General features: G+C 43.8%; 1 protein-coding gene and 1 pseudogene across 9 annotated transcripts in view; one reads left to right on the top strand and one right to left on the bottom strand.

The window, feature by feature from the left end:
* Positions 1-22,788, top strand: part of PIK3R6 (phosphoinositide-3-kinase regulatory subunit 6) — a 59,541-nt gene that overhangs the window by 28,792 nt on the left and 7,961 nt on the right. For all 9 annotated transcript variants that reach the window (XM_039847325.1, XM_039847328.1, XM_039847324.1 and 6 more), the window contains 11 exons: positions 40-223; positions 5,411-5,576; positions 7,841-7,927; positions 9,105-9,528; positions 9,823-9,901; positions 10,459-10,581; positions 14,155-14,265; positions 15,836-15,926; positions 16,242-16,312; positions 16,815-16,905; positions 19,250-19,320. In XM_039847325.1, the coding sequence (XP_039703259.1) occupies positions 40-223; positions 5,411-5,576; positions 7,841-7,927; positions 9,105-9,528; positions 9,823-9,901; positions 10,459-10,581; positions 14,155-14,265; positions 15,836-15,926; positions 16,242-16,312; positions 16,815-16,905; positions 19,250-19,320 (1,498 nt within the window). The remainder of the gene's footprint in view (positions 1-39; positions 224-5,410; positions 5,577-7,840; positions 7,928-9,104; positions 9,529-9,822; positions 9,902-10,458; positions 10,582-14,154; positions 14,266-15,835; positions 15,927-16,241; positions 16,313-16,814; positions 16,906-19,249; positions 19,321-22,788) is intronic.
* LOC120590010 (uncharacterized) lies at positions 1,649-1,767 on the bottom strand (annotated as a pseudogene).

Here is a 22,788-nt window from a genome sequence, read left to right as displayed (position 1 = left end):
ATCCTCATCAGCACCAACCCCCTCCACCTCTGTCCTCAGAGTGTTCCTCTTTGTGGATCCTGAGCTGGTATCTCCCTCGGTGTGCAGTGCCCTGCTGCTGGAGATCGAGGCAGCCCAGGTGCAGCAGACACCTGAGGCCTGCATGCGCTACGTGGTGTCCCATGCCCTGCAGGTGGCTCTGGGGGAGGCCTGCCACACAAGTGCTCTGCAAAGGAAGCTGCAGGTAACTGCCCTTCCCCGACCCTTGTTGGTTCCAACCCAGGGCCCTGCATGCCCCCACCAATTGCTCATTCTACTGTCTTCTTCCCTCTCTTGTTGCCATATAACCTTCTCCTAAATCAAAAATTAAAACACGTTCAGTAAGAAAAATCTGAAAAAATGCAGATAAGTCACAGAAGAAAATAAAAATCGCTCACACCCCTCTACCTAAACATATTAGCAATTAACATTTTGGTATATTTTCTTACTAATAATGACAATAATAATCACAATAGCTACTGTTTATTGAATGTCTGCTGTGTTCCAGGCACTGTGTTAAGCACCTTACATGTATCTCATTTGAAAATTCTCACCACAAAATCGTGAAATGGATATCACTATCAAAACTAAGATATTGATAACCTTGTGGTCACACAAATGCAAAGTGACTGAGCTAGGATTTGAACTCAGATCTGACTTCAAACCTATGATCAGTAGTCTCCCAGATCCACTCCCCTGCCACTTCTTTTTAACAAATTGAGATGTCAAACTCTGTATACAGTTTTATATTCTGCATGTTTATGTGCACATATATAATTCGTTTCCCAAGCCATTGGAAATATGCCATATGAAAATATTTTCCTTGGAAAATACTTCTAATGGTAGCAAATATTCTCTCTTGTGAATGTGTTGTTTTTATGTAAGACAAGTTGCCTGTTCCTGTTGTGGGCATTTAATTTGTTTCCAACACTTACCCATCTATTTCCTCGTATTCTCTCTGACTCACAACCATGACCCCGTCCACAGCCAAGGCTTCAGTAGGTAGAAGATCCTCTGGCCAAGGGTTTTATGTACAGTGGATTTCACAAAGGTGATATGGCAGGTAGGAGAGGATGCTGTCTGGGGCGGTGAGTCCAGCACTTGGGGATGACATTTTTGCAGGGAAAGGCTCCTGTCCTCTGGGAAAGGCTGGACTGGATAATGGCTAAGGTTCTGAGCGGCTTTGACTTAAAGTTGTGGTGCTGCTGCTGCAGGATGGGGCAGGTGCCGGTAGAGAGGGTGTCCTCAAGGGGTCAGCTATCCCCTGCTTGTCCTGCCCCAGGAAGTGGGTGTCAGTCCTTTTGCCAACGCATGTCTCAGACTCTGCTTTGCCCATCAAAATGCACTAGATGTGTTGCCCTTCCTTCTCTCATTTTCCATCTTGAATCATCTACATCTTGTATTCTTCTTTTGATAGGTGTCTTTTATGTAGGGCTATGTCCTTCCTTAAACCATGTTGATTTCATTGTTATCATTCCTTTTCTCTAAAAGTACCATTCGCACCTTTATTTTTATTTATTTATTTATTTATTTTAGGCGAGGCAACCCTTCGTTGACCTCACAGATTGCAAGGACCTTGTCAGCTTACACTCCCTTATTTTTTTTATTTTTATTTTTTTATTTTATTTTATGCCTACAGCACCTGGTCTTCCTATGTGGTCTCTCATCCAAATACTAACCAGGCCTGACCCTGCTTCGCTTCTGAGATCAGACGGGATCTGGCTTGTTCAGGGAAGCATGGCCGTAGACTCCATTCACACCTTTAGCATATCATTCCTTTGTGGTTGCCCACCCGCTTGGACTTGTAGAGGGTTCTTGATTCACTTCCTCCACCCCACCAAACTTGACATCTCTCCTTCTGTATCATCTCCTTTTGGGAGTTCACAGCACACAGTCACATCGTGGAGGAATTGCCCCCTCCACGCACACATATGCTAACTTGTACCTAAGCCCCATTGTGGTTCTAGCACAGACATCTATGGCCCCTATGTGGGCTACTGGGCGTCCCCTCTCCCTGCGATTAGCCATGGCTCTCAGGAAGGTGGGTAGAGGAGGGGAAGAGCTGTCTTGACCAGAATTTGGTTGCTGACTCCTCCACTCCTCCAGTGGCTCTGGCAATTGCTTCTGGCTCACCAAACAGTCCATAGTAAAGGAACCATTTCGACACAACCAATCCAAACACGTAAGAACGTTAATTTTTGTTTCTCAGTGATATGGAGAATAGATGATGCCAAGCCTCACTCCACCCCTGAGTTGGATATAGCTGGGGCTCGGGAATAGGCTTAGGAATAAGGCCAGTCTGGGTTTGAGGGTTTCAGGAATGGAATAGGATTGGAAGGTATCAGGATAGGAATAAAGTAGGGTTCAGGGCTGGAATTAGCAGGTCTGTTGCATACACTATTTTGCAATAAAAAATGCTGAAAGTAAAAGCTGTATTTTTTAGTCATAGTCAAAATGTTAGGCACCCCACCCCTACCTCATGTTATCCAGAGCCCAACGCTCTGAGTCCCCATTTTTGCATATAGAGAATTAAGAGGAGGAGAGAAAGAATTGCAAGGAGAGGCTTAGGGAATACATCACTGATCTCAAGTTAGAGATTCTCAGAAGCTTAGAGTTAAGAGGTCCTCAACAGTCCCCTGGCACCTATCCTCCCACATTGGGTGCTGCGGCTCCTAGACATCAGACTGGCTTGGAGCTCTCTAGCACATGTTGACCACCACTCTCCACCCTCCTGGGACCTTTGGCCTCCTTATCTGAAATTCTGCCTCTTGAGACAGCTTTAGCGATGCCATTCTCAATCATCCCTGCTAGATAGAGGACAAGTGGAGCCTGGGAGAGGTGGCTCAGCCAGCCACGGTCTGGTGAGTAAGCCTTATCTGACCATCAGCCCACATCCTATATGCTGAGGACCTGGTTTGAGGCCCAGGTGGGGATTAGATTTGTCTTCCCACATTTCCAGGGAACCAGTTGACAAGGTCTTGACACTGGGAGGTCAGCTTGGGACAACCCATCTCTCTGACTCTCTGCACTATGTTCTAGATGCTAGAGATGGGTGTCTCCAGCTAGGTCAGCGCCATGTGGGGTCAGGGCAGCAAGGACCAGGGGAGGCTTCTTTGAGAAGCCTTGAAGCCAGGGATTTCTGGAGAGATGTGGGAACAAGGCCAAGGAAGGCATCTGGAGACATAGTTTGAGAGTCAGCTCTCAATGGGTTAGCAGCAGGACTGTGAACCAGCCATAGCTTTTCAGGATCTAATTTGCCTCATTTCTTCATTCTACTGAGCTCCAGAAAGAGCTTGCCCACAACTGGTTCTATAGGAAGCTCTGGAACTGAGCTCACCTTTCAAAGTTGTCCTGAATTAGGGTGAAGGGGCCAGGGTTTTTTACTTCCACGACTACTAGTTATTAGGTGGGGACTGTCTTCAGAAAGAGGGGTATGACCTTGGAGAGGTGACTTACTTCAGTTGAGGGCAGTTTTGGAGAGAGACTCAGCTGAGAGCTGTCAGCTGCCAACACTCCCAGCAGAGAGGCTAATAAATGCCTTAGTCCTGAAAATGGGAATCCGGGTAGTCACCATGGCATTTATCATATCATTTCACTCAGAGTCAAAGCCAAAGTCATTACAATGGCCTATAAGACTCTCGTGATCTGCCCCCACATCCTCATTTCTATCGCTTATCCATCTCCTATACTCTCCCTTTTTCTCTCTGCTTTAGCTACACGGGCCTCCTTATTGTTCCTCAAACACGCCAGACACATTTACACCCTGGACCCACGGGGCCCTTGCCACTGTCCTTCCCCCCGTGCTTGATTATGTTCTTCTGTGGATGTGCTGGCATTTTAAATATTCCATAAAACCCTTTAGGTCCTTACTCAAAAGTAATTTCTCAGCGAGGCTTCTCTGATCACACTAAAATTTTAGCCTCTCCCCAAAATTCACGTCCTCCTTTCCTGTTTTATTTTATCTTCAACACTTACTGTTATTTATTATACTATAAATTTTACTTATCTTGTTTATCATCTACCCCCACCCTCACGGAGACACACTATACTATAAGATCCATGAAGACAGGAATTTTTGTCTGTTTTGTTCCCTGCTGTACCCCAGCACCTAGAACAGTGCCTGGCACATAGTGGATGCTCGATAAATAATTAATTTATAAGATGAAGCACTAAGATGAGATGATCCCTATGGCCCCTTCCAACTCTGATTCCATATGCCTCTAAATGTGTTTGTTTATTCAGTTAATTGTTCAGCAAATATTTATTAGAGTCCTAGCTAGTGTGAAGGACTCACACTGCCATAGCTCAGGAAGTTGAAACCCCTCTCAGCAGACCTCTAGCTCGGACGAAAGATTAGAGCAAGCTCTGTTGTGCCTGCTCATGTCACTTGTTTGGACCCTGAAACTCCAGTTATAAGATGAGATTAGTTGGAGGGGGTCAGGGGTGAGGGAAGACAGCCAGAGACCATGATCTAGGGTAGTTCTTCTCAGAGTGTCAGAGCTATACCACTGGAGGCAGGAGGCTGCCATGCTAAAGAGCAGGGAATGGCACCATGAGAAACGCTTTCAAAACACGTTTCTATTAAGGAGAAAGGCTTGTCTTTGTGCTTTGCCCCTAACCTCTTTCACACTTACTAATCTCCCTTTTTAAAAAGAGAAAGCAAGTTTCAAGCTCTTAAGCCTTGGCAGACTGTGGTACCTGGCTAGAATTTAATATAAAGCTTTGTGATCATTATATTCATCTTAGCTATTTTCTATTTATGACAAGTGACACTAGCCTTTTTATTTAGAGTAGCAATATAAAGTTTCCTTTTGAAATACTTTTGAACCAAAAAAAGTGAGCTGATTTAAAGAAAAATAACTAATAAATAATAGTCTAGGTGCTATGGCAAGGCAGTATAAGGATGACAGTTTAGGCAACACTCAAAAATATTTATTGAGCACCTACTATGTGCCAGGAGCTGTGCTAGATGCTGAGGATGCAGCTATAAATAAAACAGACAAACCTTTGCCTTCCTAGAGTTTACATCCTGGTGGGGCAGAACGTTGATCCAAGTGCTTGGTGACGATCTAAGGAGAGTGGGCGCCATCCCTGCCCCATTCGGTTTCCAACATTGCGGGTCACCAGCTATCTCCCCACATCAGGGTGTGCGAGGTAGAGGGCCCTGCAGTTGCAGGCGGCATCTGGCAACAGCTGTGGCAAGTCAGGAGCGGTTCCCTGGCTGTGCGGCTCCGACGCCTTGGCGCGGAAGCTCGGTCTGGCGCCCTCCACCCCCTCCCGGGCAGAGGGGAGGTGCCAGGTTGAACAGTCTGTGCACCTGTAGATTTGCCATCGGAGTTGGGGTGGATGGTTGCTGGGCTGGGATTCAGGCTCTAACGCTCCTCCCCGACAGGCCAGCCCCCGCCGCGCCCTGGAGCACTATTTCCATGCAGTGGTAGCAGCCACGGAGCAAATGGCTAGCGAGACCAGCCCGAGCCGGGAAGGACACCTGGAAAGGCTGGAAGAGATTTACTGCTCGCTGCTGGGGCCGGCGGCGGCCGCCAGGGGACGCTGCAGCGGTAAGTGGCGGGCCGACCAGCGGCAGCAGCAGGGCCCGGCCCAGGTGCGGTGAGCTGCGGTTGGAGGACCCTGCAGGGGGCGCCAGAAAGCACCGCTGTGCCTGCCAGGAGTCTGGGTGACTGAGGCCGGGTGGGACACTTGGCCGCTCCTAGGAACCTGGGGACTGAGGGTGCCCAGGAGCTTGCAAGGTCCTGGATTAAAAAGGTGGGTAATTTGGTCATAACAGCTGACATCTGCAAGGCACCTACTAGACCCCAGTAAAGTGTTCTAAGCACTTTACGTATATTCAAATATATTACATATATTAAATCAATTAATCCTCATAGTAAACTTATGAGATATGAAAGTATTATCTCCATTTTAGAGATGAGAAAACTGAGAAAGAGGCTATAAATCTTGCCAAAGATCACCAGCTAATAAGTGACAGAGCCAAGATCCAAACACAGCCTCTAGTTCTTAACCACTATGCTATAGTAACCAAAGGATCTCATGGTCCAGGGAGGCTCTAAAGAGTATCTAAAATAGCAGCAGAGTCAACATCGCTTACATCTGGTATCATCGATTTTTGTTCCACACGCTTCCTATTTGCATTTTTATAAGACAATGCCATTTACTCATGGGAAGCAAGCTCATGTGGGTTGGGAAACCCTAAAGAACCCTGAGAAGTGTCTTGGAACATGTCTTTCTGGCTGTTGGAGGATGATTCTGATTTGTGTCCCATTTCATGGTCTCCCAAAGCACCCATGGAATCTGTCAGCCTGCATGTCGCAGAACACACCATGCACCTTAGGCATATGGTACTGACCTAAGGACTAGAAACCGTGGGCAGAGATAAGTATGCCAGCCCTGGGGCTTGACCTTGGCAGCCCAGGGATGGTGGAAACCGCAGAAGTCAGGGTGAGGAAGACAGGGTGCCCGACCCCCCAAGACTTTCTCTATCTTTCCAGTCTTCTGTTCTCTTGTTTTGCTTTAATATTCTATACCTCTGCATACTTCTGTGCCTCTATTAATAACCACATGGAAATGTCCGTCCATGAAGCCTCCCTCCTCCTGAAGCTGGGGCAAACCCAGAGGCAAATCTGGCTTTGCTCTCTTTGGGTACAACTTGCTAACTCAGCAGTAACTCTGCATGGACAGGATGAGACCTGGTCTAGAACACCCCTACCCTCACAGCCACATCCAGCACCTGCCTCCTACCATGACTTGTCCTACACATCTTAATAACCAGCCAGCACCCTTGTTGAGCCCCTGCTGCTACGGGGGCATCATGGTACAGTGGTTGTGAGCACAGTGTCCTGGGTACTCTGAAGCCGGGCTGCCTGGACTCAAATTCTGGCTCTACCACTTACTGTGTGGCCTTTGGCCACTTACTTAACCTCTCTGTACCCCCAGCTCCTCCTCTGTAAAGTGAGGATAATCATATTACCTGTGGCCCAGGTTCACTGGCAGGATCTGCTGATGGCAATGTGTGCCAGGTGAGAACAGTGCCTAGAAGTAGTAAGTGTTCTGTGAACATTGATTTGTCTCCCTTAAGGAAGCTTGCAGCCTTGTTAGGGAGGGAGCCATGCTATGATGAAGTTAGACCCTAAAGGTACCCATTAGGTGTGCCCAGTGTGCAGCCAGTAAGGTTTGCTGGGGAGAGAATGACCACCAGGGCTGGAGAGGTCAGGATGTCTTCCAGAAGGAGGACAGGGGGAGGGGCTGGGCCTGGTCTCTCCATGGACTTCAGGGTTCCTGCTGTCCTTAGTACTTGGCTGATGAGCTCTCTTCAGCATTACCCACAAGAGCAAACATTAATTGAGTGTTTGCTGTGTGCAAGCCACTGGAAGAGACCCTGAGAAATACAGAGGCCTTTCCCCCCTCATCTGGATGTAGGCAGAATGTCTAGGAACAATGAGAAAGGCAGTATGGCTGCAATATGGGGTCAGAGGGGGGATCAACTATAGGAGAAAAGGTTGAGAAAAAAACTGTGGGCTGATTTGTGAAGGGTCCTAAAGGCTAAGCTAGAAAATTTGCAGGAAACAGGGAGTTTCTAAGCATTCTTGTGCAGAGGGGACCACTGCGGTGTTAGGCCCTGGATGAGCCATTAGTGGCAGAGAAGGAGAGGAACCCAACAAGAACAGATATAGGAGGGTGAAGGTCTTCGCCACCCCTTCTAGACCCCATACAGGAGCTAGGAGTAGAATAGGGTGGGGAGGGGAAGGCAGAGGAGAATCCAACAATGCTCTCCTCCATGGTCTCCATAGCCTGCTCCTTCCTTCAGGTGACCCCCTTCCAGACCGGCCACCAAACATCCCTCTGCCCAGCCCACACATCACCTTCCACCTGTGGACAGATGAGGAGCAGCTCTGTAAGTGCCATGCTTTGACCTCTTCCATGGAAGCTGGCTGAAAACAGTGGCATATGTGTGTATCTGAGTCTTTGTGTGTGTGTGTCTCTGTGCATCTGTGTATGTGTGTTTGTGTACATGTGTGTATGTGTGTGTACATGTCTGTGTCTTTGTATATTTGTTTGTCTGTGTATGTCTGTGTATGTATCTATATGTGTCTGTATGTGTATCTATTGTGTCTGTGTGTCTTTGTGTAACTCTATATCTATTGTGTGTGTCTATGTATGTCTTTGTGTGCGCATCTGTGCGTGTCTAGGTTGTATCTGTGTTTATCTGTATGAGTCTGTGTGTGTCTCTGTGTGTATACATCAGTGTGTTCCTTGTACCCTGAGTTGTTCTGTACGTCTGGAAGAAGAATGCATTTTCTCTGTCAGAATAGTTTGGTTCATTAGCCACTGGTCTCACATGTCTAGAAAGTACCACATGCCCATGATGATGCCAACAGACAATGCAAGTGCCCAAGAAGGCAGTCACAAAAGAAGTTATGGTTCCTGAATCTGGAGGGGGGTGTCTTTCAGAGAGACCTGATCACCTACACTTTCCCTCCACACTGGTGTTCCTGTCCCACTGTCCCCTGGCTCTTGTCAAGGGAGAGGGAAAGACAAAGGTACCGGATGCAGTGGGTAATGCTGGACTGGTGAACAGGGTTCAAGTCCGTCATTTCCTTTCACATGCTGTGTCACCCCAGACATACTTAGTTTTCTCTCTGGGCTTCAATTTCCTCATGGGAAATAAAATGAAGATAGTATAGAAAAGCCTGGGAGTCTTTCCAGGAACTGATGGTCTGTTATCTGCGTCTCAGGGGAAGGATGATCAGAGAATAGGAGGATGCTGATGAGCAAATGTGAAAAAGAGAGCTCTAGGAGTCAGGAGGTACTGGGTTAAGCTGATTTCTTTACTGCAGGACTTCTCAGAGCCTTTAAGATGTTTACTGACGGAACTCAACAAGAGGTAATAGGCATGTGTGGGGTTCTCAGTCTGTTGGTCACAGAACCTATGTCCTTTCATGGAACATCTAACACATGTTCAGCTAAACAGTGTTTGAGAAACATGGAACCCCAGGCCTTGCCAGGGTAAGGCCCTGCCAGCCTCCTGTACCCTCTCCCTCGTAACGGTCCCCTTTTTCTCTGCATCCCAGGGAAGGAACTGGTTCTCTTCCTATGCCCGCAATCCCAAGTGCGCCTCAGCGCTGACTTGGAGGCCTTGGATCTGCAGGGCCTTCAGCCAGACAGGATGCTGGCCCGGGCGTCCGTGCTGTCCACCGACAGTGGTACTCTGAGCGAGCATCTTAGGAGCTCGACGAGGCTCCAAGCGCCCAGCAGCCCTGAGATGGAGCATGCTGGCCTGCAGCGAAAAGGGGGCATCAAGAAGCGGGTGTGGCCCCCTAACATCTTGATGCCCTGCAGCTGGGATGGGCCCCTGGGGCTGCACCAGAGAACTGGCAGGCCCAGTGGGAATTGGGGACTGCTGCCCGGTGTCTCCCGCCTGCACACGGCCCGGGTGCTGGTACTGGGGGATGACAGGATGCTGGGGCGCCTGGCCCAGGCCTACCACAGCCTCAGGTAGGGCCCCAAGGAGGGCGGCTAGGGTGGGGCATAGTGAGGACACAGTTGGGCCTGGCATGGGCTGGTGAAGGATCAAGGAATGGCTAGGGAGGATCAGGAAGCAGAAGCCAGGATTGGATTGGGGAGGGTGGTGCACAGTGAGCCCATTCCATAGATGAGAAAACAGAGGCTAGAGAGATCAGGTAAATCAATAGTCAAGAGATAACTAAGAACGGAGCCAGGATGAGGAACCAAGTCTGTTTGAAGCCAAAACTCCTGCCCTCATCCCTGTGTTCTGCTGTTCCTTCCCAGGAAACGAGAGACCCAGATGTTCTGCCTCACTCCCAGACTCAGCCTGCAGCTCTATTACATCCCTGTGCTGACACCTGAGGTGGCTGGATGGGAAGGGAGGGATGGAGGGGGTGTCAGGAGCAGGAGTCTGGGTTAAGGGATGGGCAGGGCTACACTGCAGCTCTGCCTCCCCTGGCTCTGAGAAGTAGGGTCACCCTTCCTCAGGATATGGAGTTGAGAGAGACCTCAGAGGTCAACTGTTCCAGAAGACACAGACGTGGGCCCTGTGGGTTGAATGTGGTCAGAGAGATGTTCTCTCACAGTGGCAGCCTTCCCATTGCTGGTTTTCATTTTGTATTTCTAATGGAATTAGTTGCAGAGAGCATTGTTATTGGAGAGCATTAAATTCCAAGCTACCCTTGTCTCTCCCCTTTCAAGGCTGATGCTCATTTTTCAAGTGGTCCTGGCAAGTGGCCCTCAGAAAAGGGTATTCTAGCTTCTTCTGAGGTAGTAAACAAAACAATCTTTCCATGGTTCAGAAATAGCCCCAAGAGACTGATTTGACCACATTCCCAAAGCTGGTACCTGGGGACCCTCCAGCCAGTAAGAGTGTCAGAGAGAGGGCCTGAGAGGCCAGCCTCATCCCCTTATCCCCAGAAGCCCGCATCATCCAGGCATTTGGAGCTCGGGGAGCTGGCAGCGTTCCTGGGCCGTGCGGACCCGTGGTATGAGAGTACCATCAACACCCTGAGCCCAGCCATCCACAAGCTCGCAGAGATGGTAGGGGCAGCAAAGGTAGGAGGGTGGGAGGGAAATGGGAGGGGGCTATTTTAGATGCTACTCTTGACCCTGGACCTCAACAGTCAGCCCAGGGGCACAATGGTGGAAGGAGGAAGGAAAGGAATATAGGAGAGGAGCCCTGACCAGCTAGGGGTTGGAATTTACCTGGAACACTGACCAGGCACCTATAGTCAGCCCTGCATATCCACAGGTCCTACATCTGGGGATTCAACCAACCCCAGATAGAAAATATTCAGAAAAAAAAGTTACATTGTTGCTGACGTGTACTATGTAGTTAGGACTATGATGGTTGTGTCTGCACTGAACATGTACATACTTTTTTTCTTGTCATTATTCTTGTCCTTAAGCAATACAGTGTGACAACTGTTTACATAGCATTTTCATTGTATTAAGCATTATGAGTAATCTAGAGGTGGTTTAAAGTGTACAGGAAAATGTGCATGGTTATATGCAAATACTATACCATTTTATATAAAGGACTTGAGCATCCTTGGATTTTGGTATCCAAGGGGGTCCTGGAACAAGTCTCCTGCAGATATCAGGGGACAATTGTACATTGGACAGGACCACTATGGAAAAGATGAAGTAAAACATTTTTTCTTAAGTGAGTAAGCCAGTTATATTCCTTCTTTTATCAGTTTCCTGTGATGATTTCTTTGTGATTCTAGTAGCTAATGCTTCTTGAACACTTCCATGTGGCAAGCACTTACACACAGCATCCCCATCAAGTAGATACTCTTGTCCACAGGTGGTGTTGTTGCCATATCTTCATTTTTCAGATCAAACAACTGAGGCACGAAGAGATTAGGTAATTTGTCTCAAGTAAGAAAATGAGTGGTAGAGTCTCACCTGGAAGCAAGCAGTTTGATTCCAGAGCACGATCTCTTAACCACAAACACAGTGCCAGCCCCTAACCCTGGCCGACCGTGGGGAAGGAGTTAACCTTTTACTCATCTAAAAAGCCCTTTATATATTAAGAGAATCTTACCCTTTTTGTGGTCATATGTGTTGCAGACATATTATTCCTCTTTGTTATTTGCTATTAACTATGTCAGTAGTGTTTTTCGATCTTCAGAAGTTTAATATTTTTTTGGAATGCATATTCTCTTTATTTAAAAAAACTTCTTTATCAAGTTCATATCCCTTCAAGAAGCTATATTTACTATCAAATTTAATATATACTTTGTTTACAAACATTGCAATATATGTAACATTTCATTTCTCTATGTTTTACTAAAGCATGTATTCATGTGTTAATTTATCGATTTAATAGTTATATTAGTAACATAATCTACTTTTGTGGAAATATATTAAAGAAAAAAGAGGACATATGTCAATTTGATTTGACTTGTCACAATTCTAAACAAAGAAAAGAGGACTCGGTTAAATAAGTTTAATGTTTCATTAAAAATAACTTTTATTTTTACCAAATAAATGTGTGCACACATATTTAAAATGCAAATAAGTTTAAAGTTTAAAAACCTAAAGAAATATACTCTTTGGCACCAGTACAGGAGAGGAACCACTTTCAACTTTTTTAATTTTTATTTTACTTTTGCATTTTTAAATAATGTGCGTATGGCTGTCTCATGATTTCTGTACTTCGACCTTACTGATTGGCTTTTTGTTGCTACACATGAAGGTTTAAACTTTCTTAAAACCCTAAAATTCTTTACTTTAATTCTTCAAAGATGTTTAATATTTTTATACATGGCAATTTTATGCTTTGAAAGGCCTTCTTCACTGATTAAATGATATCCAAGATTAAATAAATATTCACTAATATTTTAACACTTTTAATACCTCAATTTTTACAGTTCAATAACCCATCTGCAATAATTTCAGCATTTAGTGTGAAATATGTAATTTCATATTTTCCAAATGGTTAGCCAGTTGTCCTAAGCTATTTTTTGCATAAACCATTTTGACCTATCAATTTAAAATGTCACTTTTATGAGTCACTAAATTCTTACATATGCTTGAGTTTATTTCTAGATACTTATTCTTTTTCATTAATCTATTCATTTCTGTACGAATTAGCACTTTCATATTTTGATAGCTGTCAGAGTAAGCCTATCCCATTACTCTTCTTTTTCAAAACTTTTCAGACTATGCTTATTTATGTTTGTTTCCAGATTAATTTGTTGTCATTTTTTTAAATTATTTTGGGATTAGGATTGAAATTTAGAGGAGAATTAGCATCTTTAACATATTAAATCACCCTCTCTGGAAGTGTGGTATAACTCTTTGTTTATTAAAATCTTGTATATCTCTCAGGATAGTTATACAGTTTTCATTGTATAGCTTTTACCCATTTCTTGCTAAATTTACCTTTCATGTTTGAAGTTTTTTCTTGTAGTTATGGATGGTATCTTTCTCCCATTATATTTGGGTAGTAGTTACTGCTAGTATAAACAGAACCTATTGATTTTTATGTATTTGATTTTAAACTTGCCATTTAACTGAGCTCTGTATGTTGTGTCATTGCCTGATTGGTACCTTCTTACATCTTTTATTCTAATAAAGATGTTCGTGGGAGGCATGTTTTCAAAATTATTGCTTATCTGAAAATGTCTGCATATATATGAAACACTGTTTAGCTGGGTATTAAAATATCTTTTCCTTGAAATGTGAAGGACATTGCAGGAGGAACATCTAATGCTGGTCTCATTTATGCGCCTTTGTTGGTAGCTTTTCCCCTGCCAGGACACATGTAGGATTTTGGGTTTTCCCTGCTCTCCTTCCCTCTTATAATTAATAATTTGTATGGCCCTTATACTTATTCTAAAAGCAAGTTTCCACATGTAAAGACTGGAAACAGTGTGAGCAATGACAGCATCATTAGAATAAGTTCATAGTTCCTCAGCGTGACCTTTTTGAAGGAAACAGTATTTCAATAGACCAGATATGAGAATCAGAAGAGATATTATAGGATAGGATACAAGATAAATTAGATAAACTCTGAGCTTCTTTCCAACTCAGATACTATCGGAGTCTATTTAGACATTCTGTTCTCTTTACCTAAAAAACTCAATCATTATGCTTTATAATTGTATGGGGTTGAGGAAGGTCTGTAAGACATGGCACTAGTCCTTCCCAATAACAAGTAAACACTAATTAATTAATATATTCAGATATATTCAGATATATCAGATCATCTGGTTCAACCTCTCATGCCCAAGGTTACCTGGCTAGTGAAAATCTATTCCAAATTTGAAACCCAGTTGAGATTCTCTCATCATTAGTTATCTTCTCAAGCATTTTGTCTACCTCAAGCGCCCAGCACAGTGCCTTACACATGGAGGTGCCCAATATGTCTTTGTATAATTGAAATGAATCAGAGCCCCTGGGGAGATAGTGCTTTGAACAGGTATATTTTGACTAGGAGTTGAAATTGAGTAATACAAAAGGCTTAGACTGTGCTGAAGAATGAGCTGGGTTAGTGCATCACAGAGGGTGTAGGGGGCTTTGGAGTTTCTCTATTAAGAAAGTCATACCTCCCATAGTAACACTGAGGGAGGTGGCTGAAAACATCTTCTGTCTCCCTCACAGCCTCCCTCCTTGGGCACATCCCGAACTGTAGACCCCTTCATCCTGGATGTCATCACCTACTATGTTCGCATGGGCACTCAACCTATCTATTTCCAAATCTATACAGTAAAGGTAAGCTTTCCACCTGGGGCTCCAAGGATACCATGGCAGCCTGCTGGACCCCAGGATCCCACTACCCTGGCTCTGGGGAAACACAGGTTGCCAGCTGCATGTCATAAAATCACCCAGACTCTCTTGGTTGTTAACTGTATCTTCTTAATCTCTGGATTTCTGTGAATGCCCATTTTTCATGCCTCTGCCTCTAGCTTCCTGTCTTACTGAACTTTTATCACTCTGCATCCTGTGGTAGACCTTTTCTTTATTGCCTTCCTGATTTTGACTTAAATGAAGGAGTTAGGCCCTTTCCTTGATTTCCAAAATACAAAGCAAAACAACACAAAACAAACAAATGGAAAAAAACTCTCAAAGTTCACTGGTAAAAGGAATAAACATCTTAGCAATGCAAATGACTTAATTAAAGATTAGATAGCTGTCACTGCCCTTCAGCCAAAGGTCCCCAGTAGCACACCTGTAGCTGAGCAGAGTTGGGTTTCCTGACTTGCTGCAGTGAGGGGGAACACACCATGGAGAACCATGAGGCATCTCAGGAAGAGGCTGTTAGAAAGAACTTATTATATGATTTGAGTTCCTGCTGGGTGATTTTGAAGAGAGTTCCCAAAAGCTGGACTCTTCTCTGGGTTGGATGCTGTCAGGAAGCAGGAGTGATTCTATGGCTGGGGAATCTCAGTAGTTCTTACTATTATTCTTTGACCCTAAAAAGCAGAAGCCACTTATATTTGCCAAGATAGGAGGGTAGGGGGAATGACCCACATAGAGTTTCTGTTTTTGCCTGTGTTCAGACATGATTGTGGCATGGTCTGGTTTCTTTCTTGACCCATTACAGTCACGGAACGGCCTTGCCTAATAATGTTGGCATCTGTGAAATTGTTTATGGTCAACAGGAAAACACTAAGTCCTCACTGTGAGTGCTAAGCCAGCTCCCGGCTTCTGGCGGCCACTCTTCTCTCTCTCCATCCCTGTTCTCAAAAATCCTGTGGCCACTCTTCCTTGTTGTTCCAACATCCTCCCTCTTACCCCATCCACACCTTGCCTCACCCTTTTTTATCTGTCTCTCTTCCCTCAGGAGCCACTCCTCCCCCCAAATTTCCTCCGAGTCTCACTGAAAGGAAATCAGCTCACTAACCCTTCCCTTGCACAGCCCTGGACCTCTCTGTGCCTGTGGAGGACTCAAGTTCTCCTCTCTGGCCTTCTCTTACTGGTGTCTACAAGAGATTCGATAACCTCCATTATATGAATTTTGTCCCCTGCTCCCGTCATCCCCATTAGTAGTGGTTACAGGTAGTTTGGGTTTCAGTAATAGTTTTTCCACTATTTATAAATATATTGTTATAGATATGATATATGGATAGATATATGGACAAAGTCAGATTAAGTAATCATTGGGTGTAGCTTAAAATCTAATATTGGAAGGTGGGATGGGAAGGAAGACCCCTGCCCTGCCTCTAGACACTCCAAACCATCCACATCCTCAGGCTCTGGGGGTTGGAAGTAGGAGCCGCCTCTGGCAGAGAGTTGGCCTCTAACCTCCATCCAACCTCCCTCCCTGCCTCTCTCCCTCTAGATCTTCTTCAGTGACCTGAGCCAAGACTCTTCAGAGGACATTTTTCTCACTGAGCTAAAGGTGAAGATCCAAGACTCCAAATTCCCCAAAGGTAAGGATCTGTTCCCCTCTTTTCCAAAGCTCGCCCTGACTCAGCTTCCCCTAACCGCATTTCCAGAAGGTCCTCCCTCCTCTTACTTAGTGATGCCCCCATTCCACTTTCCCTGAACACCAGGGTACCCTCAGCTCCTTCCAAGCTCATCTAGACTGAAGGGCAGCCTGGGCCTCCTGAGGTGCTGCCTTTTCACCTAGGGACAGATGCTGTGAAAGTTCTGCAGCCTAGGCTCCTCAGTGAGGTGGAGAAGATGGTGGGGGCGAAGGGGGGAGAGGGGACACCCACATTCAGCCTCTTCTCATCTTTCCTTAGATGGTTTCTCACCCAGGAGGAGAGGCATGGCAGAGGGCCCAGGGGCTGAGCTCTCCATTTGCTACCAGAAGGTCAGTGGAACGGGCATCGTCAGGAGGTAGTCAAGAGGTACTGCTGTATGGAAGCAGGTGTCAGGAACATGTGGGACAGTAGGGGTGGGGGGATGCGGATAGGGGGAAGCAGACAGAACCAGAGGAAGCTTCTGCTTTTTTCTTGGCACTGCCCCCAGTTTCCTAGCCTTCGGAGAGTTTTGCAGAGATGTGAGGGTTATGATTGTTCTTACATATAGACAAGGAGGGGATCTGATTTTTAAAACAAGGGGGCTATCCCCTTGCTCAAAAATACCTTCCTCACTAGCTGACCAGATGCATTGGAGATGGAGTCCTTTGGGTCTAGAAGGCTGCACATGCTCCCTGGGGCTAAGAGCACTCTAAACCCGTATCCCTTATGGGACATTAATGACACAGAAAAGGCTCTTGGGGCAGGGACAGAAAGCAAGACTGCTGACATGAGGATGCATGGGGACAGGATTGTCCTGAGGACCCCCATCTGTGCCTACATTCTCTTCCCTAGGCCCTGCTCAGCCACCGGACCCAAGAAGTCGCCGTTTCGCTGCGTGCCACTGGCCTGGTCCTGAAGGCCCTTCCAGCCAGTGACACTGAAGGTGAGGAGCTGGAAAATCAGAGCAGAGAAAAAAGGGACAAGAAGGGGAAAGCTAGGGGCAGGGGGAGAGGAAGAGGGGGTCAAGTGATAGGAGATGCAGTGAGCCAGGTGAAGGAGGCCTCCCGCTCCATCCCTGAGATTGTGTAATGTTGTTGAGCTCCCACTCATGCTAGGCTCAGGACTGGGCACCAGGCTGCCTGGGTGAAGCATAGTTCCCGCCCTCAGATGCTCACTGTTGAATAATTCCTGCTCTAGCACTGAATTACACCTCTGCAGCCTGATGAGATACAAGCTGGAAGGTGGAGGGACCACATGGAGGAGGTGTAACTGGCCTCAGGCTTCTGCATTGGGCCTACAGAGCCAGTTGAGTTTTGTCTGGAAAATTTTTATTTTGAATATTGTTCCATGGGGCAGGTACTCTCCATTTCACAAAAGGCATCACTAGTCCAAATTATCTAATTCTGGCTAATTATCTAAATATATACATATATATATTTAGATAATACATATATATATATATATATATGTATGTATGTATGTATTAGATAATAAGATAGCTATCTAATGATCTAAATCCAAATGTAGATAATAAAAATACCTATTTATGTGCAGATAGTTATATGCATAAATTATAAACATGAGTTCTTGTTAGCTCCCTGGTCTCCTGGAATAAAGGTTGGTAATGTGGATTACTAACCATTGCACACATTGATCAGAGGCCAGGTAATGTTCTATGTCAAACGTATTAATTCTTTTAAGCATATTAACCCAATGAGATAGGTATTATTATTATTAGCAACTTTTTACTCGAGAGGAAACTGAAACAAACAAAAAAATAACTTGCCCAAGGTCTCATCTCAGGTGATCTCACAGAGGAGCCCATATTCCTCACTACTATGCTCTACCACCTCCTCTGTGATTGCCAAATCTCAACAGACCAGAACTAAGGGATGTGACTCACAGGTGCTTGTAGAAGATCATTTCAGAGCAAATAAACTTGACTCAGGCAGAGATGTATCTTGTTCACCACTCTACCCCTAGTGCCTAGCACATGTCCTGGCACACAGTAGTAGATACAAAATAAATATTTGCTGAATAAATGAAGCGCTACTTTTTATCCAAAATTTTGTTTTAAAAAGAATGAATGAATCTGGAATATTCCACAATAAACATAGAATGAAAAGACACATTAGCCAGGCTGGAATGCCTATGCAGAAGCTGTCTCTGATCCTTCCCTCCTCTCCCGTCCAACTACGAGTAATTGCTCTGACTCTAAAATCCTCTGTGGCTTTGCTAGCATTCCAGTTATGACACCTGTCTGTCTATAAGGCATTCGTGTTCATATATGGGTACCATCATTCCTAAATTTTCTTGGCATTTGGCACAAAGAAGAAACTAAAGAAATAATTATTGATTTGATCATTTCCTGATAAAATGTCTTCCAGGTGGGTTGAATTGTGGATAATTATGTGAAACTCTATCACAGAGAAACATTCTTTACTTGTAGGTCTTTAACACCACAAAGGAGACATGTGACTTTGGCAATAGCTCTTAACCAAGAGGTGATCACAGAGTTGGTCAAGAGTGCAGATTCTAGAAACTTAAAGGCAGGCTTCGAAGTCCAGCTTTACCACTTACCACTATGTGACCTCGGGCAAGTTACTTGGGACCTCTCTACATGTTTTTTTCACTTCCAAAATGGAGATGAAATACTAATTTATGTGCACATAGTAAACTATAATGTTAACTCTTATTGTTAAAATTGTACTTCTTCTATTTCCCTTACAAGTCTCCCACCAGCCCCCCACCCCCCAATTGATGCCTCCTACAAGTTTTCCACCACAAAACCCTATCAGAAGTGATTCCAGAACCCTCCTCAGAGGCATAAACATTTAAGAACCCTCCTTTGTCGTACACAACATCCCGGGCTAGGTGTTCCTTCGGTTTTCAATATGCTCAGTAGCTGCAGTGAAGTTCAACAGAATTTCTCCCACTGAAAAAGGGGTGCAGAAGGAGGTGAAGAAAGAGATCTGGGTTGGCGATAGCTGCTAAGCCTGAAGATGCAGAAACTTTGTAGTTTCACCAGGGAAGAGAGAGGGATGATCAGGAAGAAATTAAAATTTGGCTAGAACCAAGGTGGAGTCCAGAAAGTCCAGGTAATGGAAGGGGGTTAAAAATGGGAGGTTGAGATGGGTTCATTAAGGTCTTCTTAGGACCTAGAATAGGACCTAGAATCTTGAACACCCCTACTTTCCTGGAGGCCCATTCAGAGCTGCCCAACCCCCATCTCATTCCTCCCAGTTCCAAAGCCCACTCACTGCCCCCCATCGTTGCTCCCCTTACAGACCACATGTGCCTGAATGTCAGTGTGATAGAGGTGGTCAAGTCATCCAACCTGGCTGGAAGGTCCTTCTCTGTAAGTACCGGGTAGAATGGGAACTGAAGATATTCAAACAGGCTTGGTAGCTAGGAGACCAGAGGTCAGAGAAAGGGATTTGTGAGCCTTTCTGAGCCTTTGCTATTGAAGCAGGTCTTCTTGTTGGAAAGAATCTGCTTTCCAGTCAGTCGGTTCAAAATATTAAACATCATCTAACATGAATAAGGCATTATAAGAGTTAAGGCCTTGCCTTCCAACTGCTGACCGCCTGAAGACCCAGATAACTACAAAATGCACACACATCTGGCATCTCTCTGCATTACACAAAAGCCAGACTTTAAACAACAGCAACCGAACTTTTGACCAAATCACACCACCTCTTTCAACTTCATTGCCCTACAGCTGCTCTTTGCCCTTTGCCTTTGCCCTTATTGGTACTTATCAATATGGATTCCCTTACTGATACAGACAGGGCTCACCCATTTTCTCCCTACCTGATGGCCTCTCTGGACTTTATTTTCCTAGTCAGCTGGACCTTGGACCCCATGATTACACCTGAAAAGTGTTCTCAGATACTCTCAGTTCCCCCATACCACCAACCAGGCAGACACTCACTTTAGATCAAGCCGTCTCCTCAGTCTGTATGCTCAGTGGTTGAATGTTTCTGGATTAGATCCAACAACCACGTAGTTTAGGGCCACAGCAAACTCATGACCACTCCCCTCAACCAGATCCTTGGCATCACTCAACACTTTTCTCTTCCATCTCTTCCTGACTCTTCTCCATCTTTCCAGTTCTCTTTTCTCCGGGTTTGATCTCTCCCTCACTACTGCTCCTTTATTTTAGCCTATAAACATATTCAAGTCTTTTCCATCCTAGAAAGAAAAATCTCTGCCATGACCCAACTATCTCTCTGGCTACCACTCTATCTCATCCTTCCCTTCTCAGTCAAGCTTCTTGAGAGATATCTCTAGAGGAGTTTCCAGTGCCTTACCAATGACTGTCCTACCCACTACCATCCGCTTACAGCCCGCCCCATGGTGGAAAAGTCACCACCATGTCACCAAGACCAAAGGTCACTTTTTAGTCCTTATATTTTTTATTCTTTTTAAAATAATGTTTTAGCTTATAAACAAAGGTTTTCTTATTTAGTTTGGGAAATACAAAGAAGCACAAAAAAGTAACTCTACTAGTAATCTCATCATCTAGAAAGGATGACTATTAATATTTTGAAGTATAATTTTTAGGTATCCAGCCTTTTTTCCCTATATATTTTTACATAATTGATAGCTAGCTACATACATACTGGTCTGTAACTTGATGTTTTTATTTAAAAATATACTAAAGCATTATGAATATGGCTTGTCAGGATCTTATGTCACTATGTTTTATGTCATTAAACATATTTTATTAAATATTTATTACATTATGGCTACATATGCCTGCATAATTATTTAGTTGAGTTTTTATAATACACTTAAGTAAGTTCTCATTTTTCACTATTATAAACAATACTGTGAGGAACATACTTGGGGATATATATGTGCTGAAAATCATTGTTATGCCTTTTTAAAAAATGCCTACAAATGATAACACACTCAAGTGGCACCCATATTTTTGGATTTTTTATATATTTTGCCAAATTGCTTTCCAGAAAATCTATACCGAATTTCATTCTCACCATAGTGTTTGAATGCTAATTTTGCTGCACAATGAACACATTGGCTAATATTTTTATCTTTGCAAATTTGTCAAACTTTTCATTATTTCAATTTTTATTTCTTTCATTACCGATTGATGAAGTGGAAGAATTTCTTATATTGATTGATTATTTCTATTTCTTCATTTGCGTATTTCCTGTTTATTACACTTATCCTAAATTAATATTGTGGCGTCTCTATTTTACAATATGCAAAGACTAATCCCTTATTTGTCATGTATTTTGGAAATACTCTTCTCAGTTTGTCTTTTAATGTTGTTTATGATTTATTTTACCTAAAATAGGTTTATATATTGAGATAGCAAAATCTACTAATTGTTTTTCTTTGATGATTTCTGCCTCTAGTATGATTATATATTACATATGTCTGATTCTTTTTCAAACACCATATTTCATCAAATTAAAAGATATCATATCAGTAAGAAAGAAAGAATACTTCCCCAACTATGAACAGTGCTTTCTTATCACATTGGTTGCAAAATACTTCTTAATTTTGGAGATGTTAAAATATTTCTCATAGTTTTTATTCCTTTTCATATTTCTTTATCATTTTAAACATTTTTACTTTATAGTCTGATTTCTGTATTTACATTATCTAAATTATTGGGACTGTAATCCTTCTATTTATTAGGTCCACTGACGCCCATGGTAGCTTAATTTCCTAAATGTTTCTTCAATAGTGAACTCATATTTGTTGAAGTTTTATCTGTGGGAAACCTGAGTGGAAAATTTGTCCTCCTAGAGAAATTCTGTACTTGCTCTTGCCAAGAGCCTCGGACTACATTTTGAATTAACTTCTTGGCTCATAAATTTCCAGACCATGCAGACAGTGTAAAATTGTACCCCAAATCCATATATGGACAGGTTTGTGGCTATGAATTTCCAGGGGAGACTTTTCGCCTTCACTCACAGCACAAACCACAGCAGACAAGCTTCCCTGTGATCTCCCATTGCTGCTCGTGCCTTTTTCCTAATCTAGTCTCTCACTGAGAGTATAACCTTCAATAGTCCTTGAAGGGGATCTGTCTTAAACCCCTGCCTCATTTGGGGCCCAAGACCTTGTCTCCTATCCTCCATGTCTACTGAATACAAGCCCCTTGATTCTTGATATTAGCAAATGCCCCTGAGACAGCCAAACACATCTTCAATTTTGATATTTATTGACATTTTATTCAGTGCCTGGCACATGATCAATTTTTTAATATCCTGAGACAACTAAAAATACATGCATGTTTTCTATCTACAGAATATAAAGTGTGATGTTTAGTTATCAAATCAAATACATATTACTCTAATTTACAACTTTTTTGTCCACCTCATCTATTTAAAACTGAGAGAGGTTTGTCAACTTTCCCGTTATGATTTTGATTTTGTCAATTCTATCTCAGTTCTGAACCCAAATTTTCTTCATCTCTCATTACTGCTGCTGTGAAATATGATGCCTTCTTTGTATGAGACTCCTCTCTCTCTCTCTCGCTCTCTCTCTCTCTCTCTCTCTCTCTCTCTCTCTCTCGGATACTTCATTTCATAGAAGATTCTGAAGAATCACAAGCATATGCCATAGTGGGATTTTTTTCATTCATTATTTTGGATCTTTTAAGGATATTCTCAGTCTAAAGACTCAAATCCTCTGGTTCTGAGATATTTTCTACAGTTTTAAAAATTATTTCCTTCCTCTATTTGCTAGTCTATTTCTGAACTACAGACAGTCAGATGTTAGGCCTTCTAGAGTGATATTCTTATTTTCTAATCTTTTTTTCTCCCATTTTCCTTCTCTTCAAGTTTTG

This window comes from Pteropus medius, unplaced genomic scaffold (assembly GCF_902729225.1).
Source record: "Pteropus medius unplaced genomic scaffold, Ma_sr-lr_union100, whole genome shotgun sequence".
In the NCBI taxonomy this organism is placed as follows: Eukaryota; Metazoa; Chordata; class Mammalia; order Chiroptera; family Pteropodidae; genus Pteropus; species Pteropus medius.
The sequence above is the reverse complement of the archived record's forward strand: the minus strand, read 5'-3'. Positions and strand labels throughout refer to the sequence as shown.